At 57.7% G+C, this 14,444-nt stretch overlaps 1 protein-coding gene across 2 annotated transcripts in view; it reads right to left on the bottom strand.

Moving 5' to 3' along the window:
- Positions 1-3,717: 3,717 nt before the first annotated feature.
- The window catches only part of MPPED1 (metallophosphoesterase domain containing 1), a 62,390-nt gene continuing 51,663 nt past the window's right edge, over positions 3,718-14,444 (bottom strand). The window contains exons 5-7 of one of the 2 annotated variants that reach the window (XM_081130221.1): positions 9,842-9,957; positions 7,365-7,478; positions 3,718-6,104 (exon numbers count right to left, since the gene is read on the bottom strand). In XM_081130221.1, coding sequence (XP_080986347.1) covers positions 5,986-6,104; positions 7,365-7,478; positions 9,842-9,957 — 349 coding nt within the window. In that variant the 3' untranslated portion in view covers positions 3,718-5,985. The remainder of the gene's footprint in view (positions 6,105-7,364; positions 7,479-9,841; positions 9,958-14,444) is intronic. The other variant, XM_081130222.1, reaches the window with a different exon arrangement.

The raw sequence follows: 14,444 nt of genomic DNA, 5'->3' as shown, positions 1-14,444 counted from the left end.
CTATCAAGGGGAGGACGCATGAGCCTGAAGAAAACACGTACACAAGCTGAAAGGCGAAGGGAAAAAAGTGGGAAAAGTTCTATAATTACCCAAATATCCTTCAGAAATAAGCAGAGCCCTGGCCGGCGTGGTTGGAGCGGATTTGATTCCCGGCCAAGGCCCGTACCCCGGTCGCAGGCTCGATCCCGGCCTAGGTCGGGGCGCGTGCGGGAGGCCACCAGTGGACGTGTCTCTCACATCCAGGTTTCTCTCCCCGCTCCCCTTCCTCTCTCTCAAAAAATCAATGGAAAAGGTACCCGAGGGTGGTGGGGATCAACAAAACAAAAATTAAAAAAAGAAAAGACAACCCACAGGCTGGAAGAAATTATTTGCAAATCTAAGGACTTGTATCCAGAGCATTCAGAGCCTTTTAAAACTCAAAAGATCTGAACAGACACTTGACAAAGAAAGATGGGTGAGTGGCAGATAAACACCGAGAAGGATGCCCAGCATCGCGAGCCTTCAGGGAAATGGAAATTAAAACCCCAGAGACACAGCATACGCCTGCTCAAATGGCGAAAGTTTTATAAATGGACAACACTAAATCCCGACCAGGGTGCGGCCCGACTGTGGGAATTTGCTGGTGGGCTTGCAAAAGCCATTTTGGAAAAATGTGATTCAAAAGGGGCGAAAACTAGGGAATTTTTCTGGGGATGGATCTATGCTGCTCATAATCCGTCACCCCACGCTGATCGCCAGAATGTACCCGGCACCCAACCGCGGGACTAGCTACGAGGCGCTCAGCCAGCTTCTTCGGACCTGTGACGGTCGCGAACGTCAAGGGAAGACGGAGAGACGGTCCAGGCGGCAGGAGGCCGCGGAGCCGGGGCGCGTCCCCAAACAGAAGGACGTTCATCCAAAACCGCGAGACCCAGGTGAGGCCTGCGCTCCCGGGCGGGGCCGTGTCAGTGTCCGAGCCGATAAACTTTCGGGGCTCACAGAAGATGCCAACACCGGGGGAACCGGGGGAAAGGCATCGAGGAGCTCCGTGCCATCTACAGCTCATCCATAAATCTTAATTATTTCAAAATAAAAAGTGGGGTTTTATTTAAGTGGGAAATCATTTCCTGTCCTTCAGGGCCCAGCCAGGCTCCTTCCTGCAGGAAGCTCTCCCTGATCTCCCCTGTACACTGGTTTTGCTCTTCCTCGGGGGCCCCCAAGCCTGACCCTGTCTGCCGCCCCCTGGGCCCCGAGCCTGTGACACTGGAAAGAAGGGGTCGGCTTCTTTGGGCTCAGAGGAGCCTCCCCGAGTACACTGCGAGCTTCCCAACAGCAGGACCTAGTTCCTGCATCTCAGAGGTCATCACGGCCCAAGCCTTCAATGGGAGGGTCCCCTGGAGTCTAAGGCCTCCCGTCACAAGACCTGAGCAGGCCAGGCAGGTGCGGGCCCAGCTGGGAGCCATGGGTGGCATTAGGGGAGAGCATCGGGTTGAAACTCTTGTCCACAGAGCGTGTCTCCTCCACAAGTATATTCAGGGGCTAGTTTCTTCTGGAAGAAAGGGCCTGGGAATTTGGTCCCCGTGAAAGTTCAAATGGAAGCCGAACTGCAGGAAAGAACAGCTGGGGGTGGGGCTCCGTGGGAGTGAACCTACCGTAAGGGCAGAGGGGCAGGGAGGGGAGGCAGCTGCCCGGGTCTGTCCACCGGGCTGCCAAGGACAATGAGAGGGTTATCGGGGACCCTATCCTGTGTCGCCCCCTCATGCCATGGGGACACCTGGGGAAAGATGGCCGTTAAGTGTGCATGAACCCAGGGCTGAACCACCGAGAGCTGAGGCAGGGGACCCACCCTTCACCACAGGTGCGAACCCCAGACAGATCCGAGCCCGCCCACAACGGCCGCGTGAGGCTGGGCGGCAGCTGGGCAGCGGAGCTTCAGGTCCCTGGTGCTCCACAGCACTACCGGGGCGGCAGCGACTCCTGCCCGGGAGCAGCAACCCGGGGCCTCGAGTCCAGCAGCTTCTCCTTGTGGACAACGGAGGGGGACCCAAGGCACCTGGGAGGCCTTGGTGGAGGGGAACCCTTTGGGGGTGGGGGTGGCAGGTTACAGGTGAGGCGGCTGACAGGAGAGGCTCATGACAAGACTGACCCCATCATGGTCTGCCCCAGGCTGCTCCTCCTGCCCTCTGCAAGCCCTTCTGGGAGGTCTCTCCCAGCCCCCTGGCTTTGGTTATGACCCTTAAATGCAAGTCCCCAGAGAGGCTCCTCGTCCTCCAGGTGCATTTATCTCCCTCCCACCCCCGGGGCACTGAACACCTGCCCTGCAAATCCCAAGGGCACCATGTCCTGTTCTTCCTGCTCCCATGCTCCGCCTCCATGACTCGCAGCCAACACCCGTTGCCACCTTACTTCTCCCTTGCCCCCATCCCCACATCCATTCCTCATCAATCCTACCTCCTAACCCTGTCAGCAGCACCACTGCCACCTCTCCAGTCCAAGCCAGGCCTGTGGGGGGTGCTCAATGGATGTTTGTGGAGTGGATGGATGGATGGATGAGTGGGTGGATGATGGATGGATGGATGGATGGATGGATGGATGGATGATGGATAGATGGTGGATGGATGGATGGATGGATGGATGGATGGATGGATGATGGATGGATGGATGGATGGATGGATGGATGGATGGATGGGTGATGGATGGATGGTGGATGGATGGATGGTGGATGGATGGATGATGGATGGATGGATGGTGGATGGATGGATGATGGATGGATGGATGGTGGATGGATGGATGGATGATGGATGGATGGATGGATGGATGGATGGTGGATGGATGGATGGATGATGGATGGATGGATGGATGGATGGTGGATGGATGGATGATGGATGGATGGATGATGGATGGATGGATGGATGGTGGATGGATGGGTGATGGATGGATGGATGATGGATGGATAGGTGATGGATGGATGGGTGATGGATGGATGGATGGTGGATGGATGGATGATGGATGGTGGATGGATGGATGATGGATGGTGGATGGATGGATGGATGGATGGATGGTGGATGGATGGATGGTGGATGGATGGATGATGGATGGACGGATGGATGGATGGATGGTGGATGGATGGATGGTGGATGGATGGATGATGGATGGATGGATGGTGGATGGATGGATGATGGATGGATGGATGGTGGATGGATGGATGATGGATGGACGGATGGATGGATGGATGGTGGATGGATGGATGGTAGATGGATGGGTGATGGATGGATGGTGGTGGATGGGTCCTCAATGGGTAGGTGAGTGGATGGGTGTATTAATGAATTGATGGCTGGTTGAAAATGGCAGGGTTTTGCAGCTGAGGGAGCTTGGAGCCTGGAGTCATTACACCTGCCGGTGCTTCTCTTGGGCAACACCCGGAGCCCTAGTTTGACAAGGGCCGGGTTGCACGTGCTGCTTCCAAGAAGAACCCGGCGCTCGGCCACCTGGCAGCTCTCTGGGGAAACCAGGCCGTAAGTATTTGAAAACAACAAGGCGCAGAACTGCCCACGCCAATAACCTCCGAGCACCCCCCCACCCCGGGGGAAGCTGGAGCGAGCAGGACGCTGGTCGCCGACACGGGCGGAAGGAAGGTCTTTGGCCTCAGAAACCTGCCTCCGGGCTCCAACCGGAGGGCGCGGCTCCCGCCGCGTGGGCCCCACGGGTGCAGAGACACACACAGGAAGAGGCGCACGTGGACGTCCCTTTCTTTTTACAAAGACTTTATTGTCTGACATGCTTGACAAAAAAAATTACAGCCACAATCAAGTTATGCCAGAATGATTGAGGAGCACGCCATCAGCTTCCATACCTCAAGGACTTTTAATGAATTTTCTCTTAAAGTAACAGCTGCCTTCATAGCTTCTCTTTTCCACATAAAAATACACCATATTCTGAAGATACCTTAGGAAAAAATTTTTTAAGTTTATAGATCTTGGTCCACATAGAAACTCAGCAGAGGCGACCGAAAGGGCATTGTGTCCTCCACCCCGCACCACACGTGGCTGGGGCACCCCAGAGACCTCGTGAACATCCCCAGCCACAGGGAACCGTGGGCCAAATGGGGTTCCTGAAGGCCTGCACCCCGCAGTGTGAAGCTGGCCTGGGCCACGGCGGTGCAGCAGCAGCCCCCCTCCCCGATGGTGCCCCGAATCCCACAGGGAGCCCCCCAGCTGAGAAGGAATCCCGGTCTTCAGGGGGCCAGGAGCTGGGCTCAGGGAGCAGGATCCCTCAGGGCCCCAGGGACTCTCTATGAGAAATGAACCAGACAGGTCTGAACAGGACCCTTAAATTAAAAAAAAAAAAAAAGCACCTTGGACACGCATTGCCTTGGAGGGCGGAGCTTCATATGGTGGTAAAGCAGGGGCTGTGAAGCCAGAGACCAAGGTTCAAGTCCTGCTTCTGCCCTTTTGAGCTGTGCATCCTCAGGCAAGTCACCTGGCCTCTCTGATCTTATCTCTTCATTTCTAAAAGGGCATCAACAGTACCCACCTTGCAGGACTGGCTGAGGCTGAGACCAGACCGTAGCTGCAAAGGGCTCACTAAATGCTGGTTCCCAGGGCAGGGACTAGGGTGAGGTGTGAAGGGCCCTGCTCTCAGGTGCACAACTCAAGGGGGTACCAAAAAAACTTGGTAAGAACAATAATGTACTATTTTTAAAAATCAGAACGCCAAAAAAATCCATGATGAACAAAATACCCAAATTTTAAATGCAGACAGATCCTGGCCCCGTGCATACCATCCTGCCTCATGTGCCTCACCCCCATCAGGCCCTGCTGGTTGCCTCGCCCTCAGAGATTCAGCCCAAATCCCCCCCTGGTCCTGATTTTAAAAGGAAAAGGAAGCCCCCCTGCGTGGAGCTGCTAGAGCCCAGGGCCAGCTCTGTCACTGTGCCACCTCCCATTAACAGGCCAGCTGGCGCTGGGACAAGGACTGTGATCCATTCGGCCGCCCTCAGCTATGGGCACGCCGTGTAGAACCCAAATGGCATGAGGGAAACCTCACCGAGGGCGGGGACCCGCTGGAGGACAGTAATGAGACGTATGGGGTCCGCTCATTAAATTAAGAGGGGCGTGTGAGTGTGTGTGTGTGTGTGTGTGGTGCACACCCGCATGGGCACATACATGTGGCAGGGCTGCCTCGGCCTGTGGACCCTCCAGGCTGCTGAGTTCTGCAGAGCAGCACAGCCCCCTGGGACCAGGGGTCATCCATGACTTGGGAACCCTCCAGCTAGTCCTGGACACTCAAACGGCTCATGTGTAGAACCAACCCCCAGGTCACCCAGGCTCTGCGTGGGCAAGGGCCTGGGACGCTCAGGCTTGTTCAGGTCAGCAGGGTGCCCGCGGGAAGAAAACGGGATCAACACGAGGCAGCAGCTGTGGCCTGGCCAGGCGCAGTCGAATTCCTGAGATGTCCCCGATGCTCCCCGCAGGGCCTTGGCTGGGAAAAGCGGGCCTGCCTCCTCTCCAGCCCGGGAGGGAAGGAGGGGCTGTTTGTACCAACTACAAAAGCTCCCGCCCACCCCCCCAACCCCGGGGCTGGCAGTCACACAGACCCTCGGTCAGAGGGGGATTTTGTGCAAGAACTTCCCAAATCTGTCCAAGGGCGGTAGCTTCCCAAACCCATGCGGGTGACCCACTGTGAAGGATGAAGATTCAGTCACTTCCCGAGCACGACAGGGCCACGGGCCTGTTAGGTCCTTTAACAGGGTACACACGGAATGTACACGCAGAAAACAGTAACGAGGATAGAACCCCCGACAGGGACCCACAGGGTCCCGACTCCAGGTGACAAAAGGCTGAAGAGTCAGCGGTGAGAGTCCTCATTCCAAGGCCTTAACGCATCTGCTGGCTGGTCCCCGTGGCCAGACGGGCTGTCTGCGTGGAGGGGAGGGCGGCTGGGGTCCGTGCTCTCAGCCAGGCGTTCGCAGCTGCTGTGGGCGGGGGGCGGGGCGGGCAGGGGCGGTCAGGAGTTGCGGGGCGTGGGGAGGTCGATGACTATGGGCGGGTTCACGGGCTGGTAGTTCACGGTGCACACGGACGCGTTCACATAGGTGGTTGTCCCATCCGCCATGACCCCGTACCCTGGAAAGTAAGCACCGGCCTGTCAAGACCGAGGGGTGAGGCCAGGACCTGGGGCAGTGAGCGCTGTCTGGTGGGCAGAAGTCAGAGGGCTCTCAGCCACGTGGGCTGAATATGTCTGGGGCAAACTACCGAAATTCCCAACTTAGTCTCTTCATCTATAAATAGATATGATAATGACAGATGCTCTTCCCAAGAGTTCTGTGAGGGACAAATGAGATAATAACCCACATACAGTGTTGAGCTCAGTACCTGGAAAGCACACAGTGAGGCGTCATCATTGACATCATCACCATCATCACCACCATAACCATCACCATCAGCATCACCTTCATCACCATCAACATTACCATCACCATCACCATCAGCATCACCATCATCACCATCAACACCATCACCATCAGCATCATATCACCATCACCACCATCAACATTACCATCACCATGACCATCAGCATCACCATCATCACCATCAACATTACCATCACCATGATCATCAACATTACCATCAACATTAACATCAGCATCACCATCACCACCATCACCATCAGCATCATATCACCATCATCACCATCAACATTACCATCACCATCACCACCATCGCCATCAGCATCACCATCATCACCATCACCATCAGCATCATATCACCATCACCACCATCAACATTACCATCAGCATCTCCATCAGCATATCACCAGCATCACCATCACCATCACCATCGCCATTAGCATCACCATCACCATCACCATCATCATCACCATCAGCAGCAGCAGCATCACCATCATCATCATCACCATCATCACCGTCATCAGCATCACCATCAACATTACCATCAGCATCACATCACCATCACCACCATCAACATTAACATCATCATCACCATCACCATCAGCATCATCACCATCACCATCACCATCATCAGCATCACCATCAACATTACCATCAGCATCACATCACCATCATCACCATCACCATCACCATCAGCATCATCACCATCACCATCAGCATCAGCATCACCATCATCACCATCATCACCACCATCACCATCAGCATCACATCACCATCACCACCATCACCATCATCATCACCATCACCATCACCACCATCACCATCATCATCACCATCACCACCAATGGGCCATTTCCCTCTGGCATAGAGATGAGGGAGGAGGTGACTGTGTTGAAGGGAGGTGAGACGGCCCCTCTGAAGAGTGGCTGAGGGGCCCCTGGTATGTGCGGTCCCCCTCCCCACCCCAAGTGTTGACCTTCGTGGATGTGGCCGAAGACGTGCAGCCGCGGCTGGACGCGCCTCTGCACCGTGTTGAGCAGCTCCACGCAGCCCACCCGCTGCATCTTCTTGGGGACCCAGTCCAGGAAGCCTGCGCGGGGAGACAGCAGGAGGGAGTGAGTCCAGCCCCGAGCCCCACATGCCCCAGCAAGCAGCTTCTGCAGCCTCAGAGACTGGGTTCTGGACTCAGCTCCCCCACACCTGGCACGCTCTCCTCGGCCAGGCCCTGCCCCAGCCTTCGGGGAGGGAAAGCTGGGTCTGCCATGTCCCCCTGGGGCTGTGCTGCTCCCCCCTCCTCCTCTGCCAGCCACGCTTCCAGGAGCCCCGAGTGGGCCAGGCATGTGGGTGGGGTACTTGATGACTATGAGCCCCTGGCCATTCATGCTCAAAGTGGTCTCAAGGGTGGCAACCACCCATTGCAGAGGTAAGCGAATAGAGGCCTGAGAGGGCCCGGAGGAGCCCAAGGGCACCCCAGTGCCCAGCAGCAGAGAGGAACCCAGAGGAACCCAGGAGCAAGACTTCATGTCGAAAACTTTCTAAACAAACATCACAAAAGCGCGGAAAGGAACGTCATTCAGTGCAGTGTGGCTCACGTGGTCGCGCCTTGGTCTGCGGCCACTCCCGGAGCTGCCCACGTGGCAGCTGCTTGTTCTTTCCACGTGGCTACGCAGACGACAAATGGGCCGCTCCAGGCAGGCACCCAGGTCCTTCCTGGCCCCTGTTTGGGTGGGCGCATCGGGCTTTTCACAACTGCTGGTGGGGGAGGGGGTCCTACAACACACACTGACTTAGAGATGACAGAGGGACAGAGGGAGAGAGACTGAGGCAGAGAGAGAGTGAAGGGGGGGGGAGGAGAGAAGACGCGGGAAGTGGGCAGGGGGTTAGCTTGGGGCAGACCCCTGGGTTTAAGTCCCAGGATCTGCTACCTACTGGCTGTGTGACCTTGGGTAAGTCATGTAACCTCTCTGTGCCTCAGTTTCATTCAACAATGTATCGACACTTGGGCTGCGCTGGGCACACAGGTACCCCCAGAACAGGAGCTGTTTGTTGTGGGGGAGGCACTAGAGAGCAGGACCCCCAAAGATACTGTTTGGACAGACGGACTGAGGGATGGATGGAAAGGAGGGAGGGAGGGAGAGCGTGAGAGGAAACAAACCTGCCCCAGAGCCTCACCATCAGCAACGGTGACAATGGATGTGGTCAGCGGGCTGCTGGTGGAGCTAACACAGCCCTGGTTACAAGCTGCCGCGTATCGCCCCTAAACCCTATCAGGGCCCTAGGACTTGGGGCTCCCTCCATTTGAAAACGGGGGTAGCAAAGCCTTCCTCTCAGCACTTTACGAGCCCTGGCCGAGCGCCTGGCACACGGGGGTGTTCAGGGCAGCTCCTTCCTGCACAGGCGTGTGAGCCAACAACCCTCCAGCTGCACTGGGCCCCTGCCACCCAGGACACCTCTCCCTCCTTTCCCTGCCTCCCCGGACCCCATTCTGCGGTCCCCTCCTCTGTAAGCTCCCCAGGCCCCCTGACAGCCTTCGTCTCACTTCTACTCTCAGGCTTCCTGAACCCCTGAACGTGTCCCACTGGGCTGGGCCATTCTGGGCCCCTCTATCTGGTGGCCTACTAGCCCTGGAGGCAAGACCAGGTGAGGCCCTGGTCCAGTGTCGCCCAGCCCCGGCCTGGCCCCAGTCACTGAGGGAGCGATGGCAGCTTCGGCAGAGGCCGTGGTGGGAGAAAAAGGCTGGTCGGCCTGAATTGTCAGGAGTTCAGCCAGGAGTTTGAACTTCATTTTAAGGTCTGAGGGAGCCACAAAAGTTATAGAGGGATAGCATGGCAAAACTGACAACTCCAAGAACTCCCATCTGCTGATGGGGGGTGGGGCAGGACTTGGGGCTGGGGGGCCAGTGAGGAGGTCACCTGGCCTGTGGCGAGGACAGCAGTGGTGGAGAGAGGGAGGAGCTGGGACAGTTTGGAGGTGGAATCAAAGGGGCAAGTTGATGGACTGGAAGAGGGGCCAGGTGAGGAGAGGGTCGGGAGGAGGGAAGTTGGGGTGGGGTCCAGAGGCACTAGAGCCTGTTGGGATGGGTAGGGGTGAGGCCCCCATGTGTCTGATGGGTGAGGGTGCATGGGGTGGGCCTGTGGTGTTGGAGACTCGGGGCTGGAGACTCAGGCCCAGCCCTGCCTTCCGACTCCCCAAGCTCCAACCTGCCACGTGTCCACGGCAGCCGCTTCTGACCTGGCGGGGCTGGGAGGAGTCCACAAGGTGACAAGTTGAGCTCTCAGCTCAGGAGATTAGGGGGACAATGGGGCAACTCCTCCCTGATGCCCCAGCAAACTGGGCTCAGAACAGGGCCAAACTAGGCTCCATGCACACCCACCTGCAGCTGCCTCCCTCAGAGAGAGGGGGCTGGGGCTGGGGCTGGGGGTTGGGGCTGGGGCTGGGGGTTGGGGCTCTTACCCAGCGGGGGTCCGTGGGTTATCAGGATGTCCACTCCCTCAGGAATGAGGTTCCACTTCTCGAGCAGTGCTTGTCCTCGCGGGAGGTTAAAGCCCCAGCCGTAAAACCAGGGCTGCCTGAGGGAGAAGAGCAGGGGTCAGAGAGGGGAGCGGGAGCGGAGCGGGCGCGGGGCAAGCACAGGAAGGGGATACGGGCACGGCCCAGAGTCATCAGGACCAGCTTGACGCCCAGAAACTCCCACCGGGACCAGCTTGACACCTAGAAACTCCCGAGGCGACGGGGTGGGGGTTCCCTGGACTTGGAGGTGGGGGGAGGGGGCTGTGGGCACCACCAGCATTCTCTTCCTTTTTCCCTTTCTTAACTGAAGTTTCTATTTTTCTACAATGAACAAGTAGTATTTATGCAATTTTTTAAAATGAAAGTTAAAAAAAATCAGCTTTTGCCAAAGACCTTTCTTGCTCCAAGCTAAGGAAACCCACAGAGAGCCCCGCCTGCCCCCACGGTGAGTAAGTTCCAGGAGGAGGGCACAGTCCTGCTCCCAGCAGAGGCCCCAGCCAGGGTTCCAGGCCGGGCGGCATTGGGACAACCCCGCAGAGGGCACCTCCTTCCTCAGGGGCACTCACTGGCCTGCCCGTCCTGCAGAAATCTGAGGTGTCTCTCTGCGGATAAATGCACCCCCACAGCACACACAATTTTACACCCAACTTCAAGGGAATCTCAGTCAGGGCCAGAGACCTGGGTTAGAATGGGTCTGCCTCTTACTACCTGTGGGACTTTGGGCAACTGGCTTAACATCTCTCTATGCCTCAATTCCCCCATCTGTAAAATGGGGACAATACTACTGTCTTCCTTAATAGGGCTGTGGAAAGAATTACATTAGTTAATCCATGTACAGTGCCTGGCGCACACTAAGTACCCAATGCACTGCAGCTGCCATCAACATCTCCATCATCACCACCATCATCTCCATCATCACCACCATCATCTCCATCATCACCATCATCTCCATCATCACCACCATCATCACCATCACCACCATCATCTCCATCATCACCACATCATCATCACCATCATCTCCATCACCACCACCATCATCACCATCACCACCATCATCTCCATCACCTCCATCATCACCATCATCTCCATCATCACCATCACCACCACCATCACCACCATCATCTCCATCATCACCATCACCATCATCACCATCATCATCACCACCATCATCTCCATCATCACCATCATCTCCATCCTCACCATCATCACCATCACCATCATCACCATCATCATCACCACCCTCACCATCACCATCATCACCACCATCATCATCATCAGCATCACCACCACCAGCACCTCCATTATCATGGACTCCTCCTGACACCCACCATGGAGCCTGCATGAAAAACCTTTGGCCTAGGGCAGGGTTTTTCAAACTGCATTTTGATGGGTCACAACAGCATTTTTTAAAAGTAGAAGAAAGAACAGAAAACATCAGAGTACATCGCAGCCGAGAGGGGACACTTCAGTTAAACATATTTCTACCAGACACCGCATCCATGTGGGCTGAGTCAGCGTCAGGTGCTCTGCCTGCCACGGGTCCCGGTCAGGAGGCGTGGGGGCCGCTCCTGCCCGAGAGGCTGAGCTCTGGCTCGGGCACTCCTGAGGCCCCAGCCCTGGGCACACGAGGAGCCCGCTCCGGCTGCGCCAGGGTGTGGCCTCTCCCACGGCCACACCAGGTGGTCCCCCTCGAGCCTCCCGCCCGTCCACCTGTGCGGAAAGGAGCAGGGTTTCGGGCGTGGCCTCCCAAACATCTAATCCAGTATTTACTAGACAGGACAGGGCCTCACCAGTAGGGGGAGAAGGCTCTGATAGTGCCCATGAGCCACAGCAAAAGGTGGCTTTTTGAAAGCGACACTTGGGAATCCATCAGAGACCACCCAGAGGCCCAAGAGCCAAGCCTCGGTCCAGCCCTCACCTGCCCCACTGCCCCTCGACCAGCACCGACGAACCTCCATCTGGGGGTGTTTCCCCGTAGATGCACCTGCCTAGTTCTTGGAAAGGTATCACCTCAAATTCTGGGAAGCTGGAGTCCACCTGCCCCAGAGATGCCCAGAGAGGTTGCCCCACTCCCCAGTGTCACACAGCAGCTCCCAGGCCTCCCGCCTCCCCTCCCTCCCCCTCACCCCCTCCCCCGTCTTTGAGGCCATCAGATCCACAGGCCTTGAGGGCAGCATCTGGAGGGAGCAGGGGCGGCTCTGGAGTGTCAGGTGGGGGAGTGGGGGCTGCCCTGTTTCCCTCTCGGGGGTGGAAGGGGCACTGAAGTTGACATCACACCTCCTGGTTCTGCCCCGGGCTGGTCCCTTCACCCCTCCCAGCCTGTGTCAAATGGGACAACGACACCTATGTCCCCAGACCTTACCCCATGAGGGCAGGGAGGGTCCTTGACCGATGCTGTACCCCACTGCTTGACAAGGGGCAGGGGGTGGCCTAAGAGGACTAACTGTCCCCCCCGCTGTGAGGCCACCCTCCCAGTGCCAGCTCTGCCAGCAGGAAGAGGTGATGTTCCGGCTCACACTGGAACCAGGGGCGCAGGAAGATCACACGCTGCGTGGAATGTCCAGAGACGCTTCCCAGGCCTGCTGCCAGCCGGGTAACCAGCAGCCTGCAGCTGGCAGGTGGGACCAGAGAAGCAGGAGACGCTCGGGTCCCTCCTGTGTGACGACCGCCCAGGTTTCTGCTCTGGCTAAGAGGAGGCGAGGGGGGCCCATCCTTCCTCGCGCTGACGTCGGCCCCGGGCTCCCCCGGCATCCCGTCCGGTCACTCGGCCCGCCCCCAGCAGAGTCCTTTGGGGCCAGAGGTGAAGTGCAGGCTGTGCAGGGGTCCAGGCCAGGGCGCACAGAGCCTGTCACCCAAGCAGCGGGATCCAGCGCCCCTCGCTGCGCCCACCCACCCACGTGCCGTGGTCTGAGACCCACGAACGCCCGGGACATGGTGTTGGTACCGCAGGAGTCGTGTCCCCTTGTCCAAGGCAACCAGGGCCCTGGACCCAACCTCGCCACCCGAGGGCCCGGGGCCCCGATGTCACCCCAAGTCCAGGACACACAGGCCCCCGGGAAGCCGGATGAATCAGAATTCTGACTGAGCGATGGAGGCGGCTTTATGTCCCGAATTTCTGCCTTTCTGTTCTAAAGTAACCATCGGAATAATTTTCTTACAGAATGATAGTTGCCATGACAACCAGAGCAAATTTTCCTTTTCTGAAACAGATGTCTCATTTAGTTGAAAATTAGAATGTGAACAAACCCATGGGAAAAATTAATTCAAACTTTAACAGAGCGCTGAACACAATGTAATCTCTCAGAGGTTAACTAACCCTTCCCGGCGCCTGTGTGCACGCGCGGTAACCTCCGAAGCGGTCCCATTAAGCCACTTGGCCAATATGACCGACCTCCTCTCGCCGGCCACTAACCCGCTTCCCGGAGCCGGCCCGGGGGGGGGCGGGGCGGGCTGTCTACACCCGCCGAAGCCGCCTGCTCTGTGTGCCTCCCAGCCACAGCCCCTGGGCAAGGGGACGGACTGGGGGGTCCCTCACTTAGCCTGGGGTACAGCCGCCTCAATACTGGGATGTGGGGATGAAAGAGGCCCAGGATGTCCCCGGTGGGGGGGCAGTGGTACACCCATGCCAGGGTCTGATGACCACAGAGAGGAGTGTGGGGGCTCCCTCCATAGGACACCAGAGACACCCGCACAGCCACAGCTCTGAGGCTCTCCACAAGCCCCAACCCCCACCCGACCCCAGGGAGGCCGGTGCCATCACTGCCCATTTCACAGATGCAGAGACTGAGGTGCAGAGAGGTGCAGAGGTTTACCCGCCCAGGGTTACCTGGTGGCTGAGTGACACAGCCAGGGCTCAGACCCAGGCAGCAGGCTCCCGAGCCTGCCCCCGGCCTCCATCCCAGAGCTGTGGAAACAGGACCGGGAATCCTGACCCACCTTTCTCGGCAAACTCCACTTTCCGGGCCAGCTCCACATCTTAGCTCGGTTAGTCCTCGGGGCAAAGCCGGAGGAAGGTCCCGTGAAAGAGACAAGGAAACGGTGGCACAGAGAAGCCCAGCAATGTGTCTGAGGACACACAGGAGGCCAGAGGGGCCTGGGCCAGGGTTCCTGGCTCCTGCCCCCTGTGCCCCATGGTCAGACGATACACAGAGGACCCCGATGGGGTGGCCAGGTCACAGGCGGCCCCTCTTCAATGCAGCGGCCTGTCCTGGGCAGATCCTGAACGTCGCCTGCCAGGTCTCTCTCAACACAGCCGTGGCCCTGCTGGGGCCCCTCTGAGCCTGGCTGGGCCGACAGGGAGGAAGAGGCCGGCCGCCTGGCTCTTTCCCACTTCTCAGAGGCTACCCATGTGACTCCTTTATTCCAGGGCCTCCCATGGATCCTGTTGCTGTGCCCCAACCCACTTTCTCAGATTCCCTGCTGAGTTCACCCCCTGCCCCCCGCAGATTCGAAAATCTGCCTTCTGCCCTGCACACAGCCCAGCCATTCCCCACTCCAGGTTTCTGCTCCTGGTGTTCCAGCCGTCTGAAATGCCCTGCCTAGCTCT

The sequence above is a fragment of the Miniopterus schreibersii genome (genome assembly GCF_964146895.1).
Source record: "Miniopterus schreibersii genome assembly, chromosome: 2".
Classification (NCBI taxonomy): Eukaryota; Metazoa; Chordata; class Mammalia; order Chiroptera; family Miniopteridae; genus Miniopterus; species Miniopterus schreibersii.
Note: the sequence above shows the minus strand (reverse complement) of the source record. Positions and strands in the feature narration are given on the sequence as shown.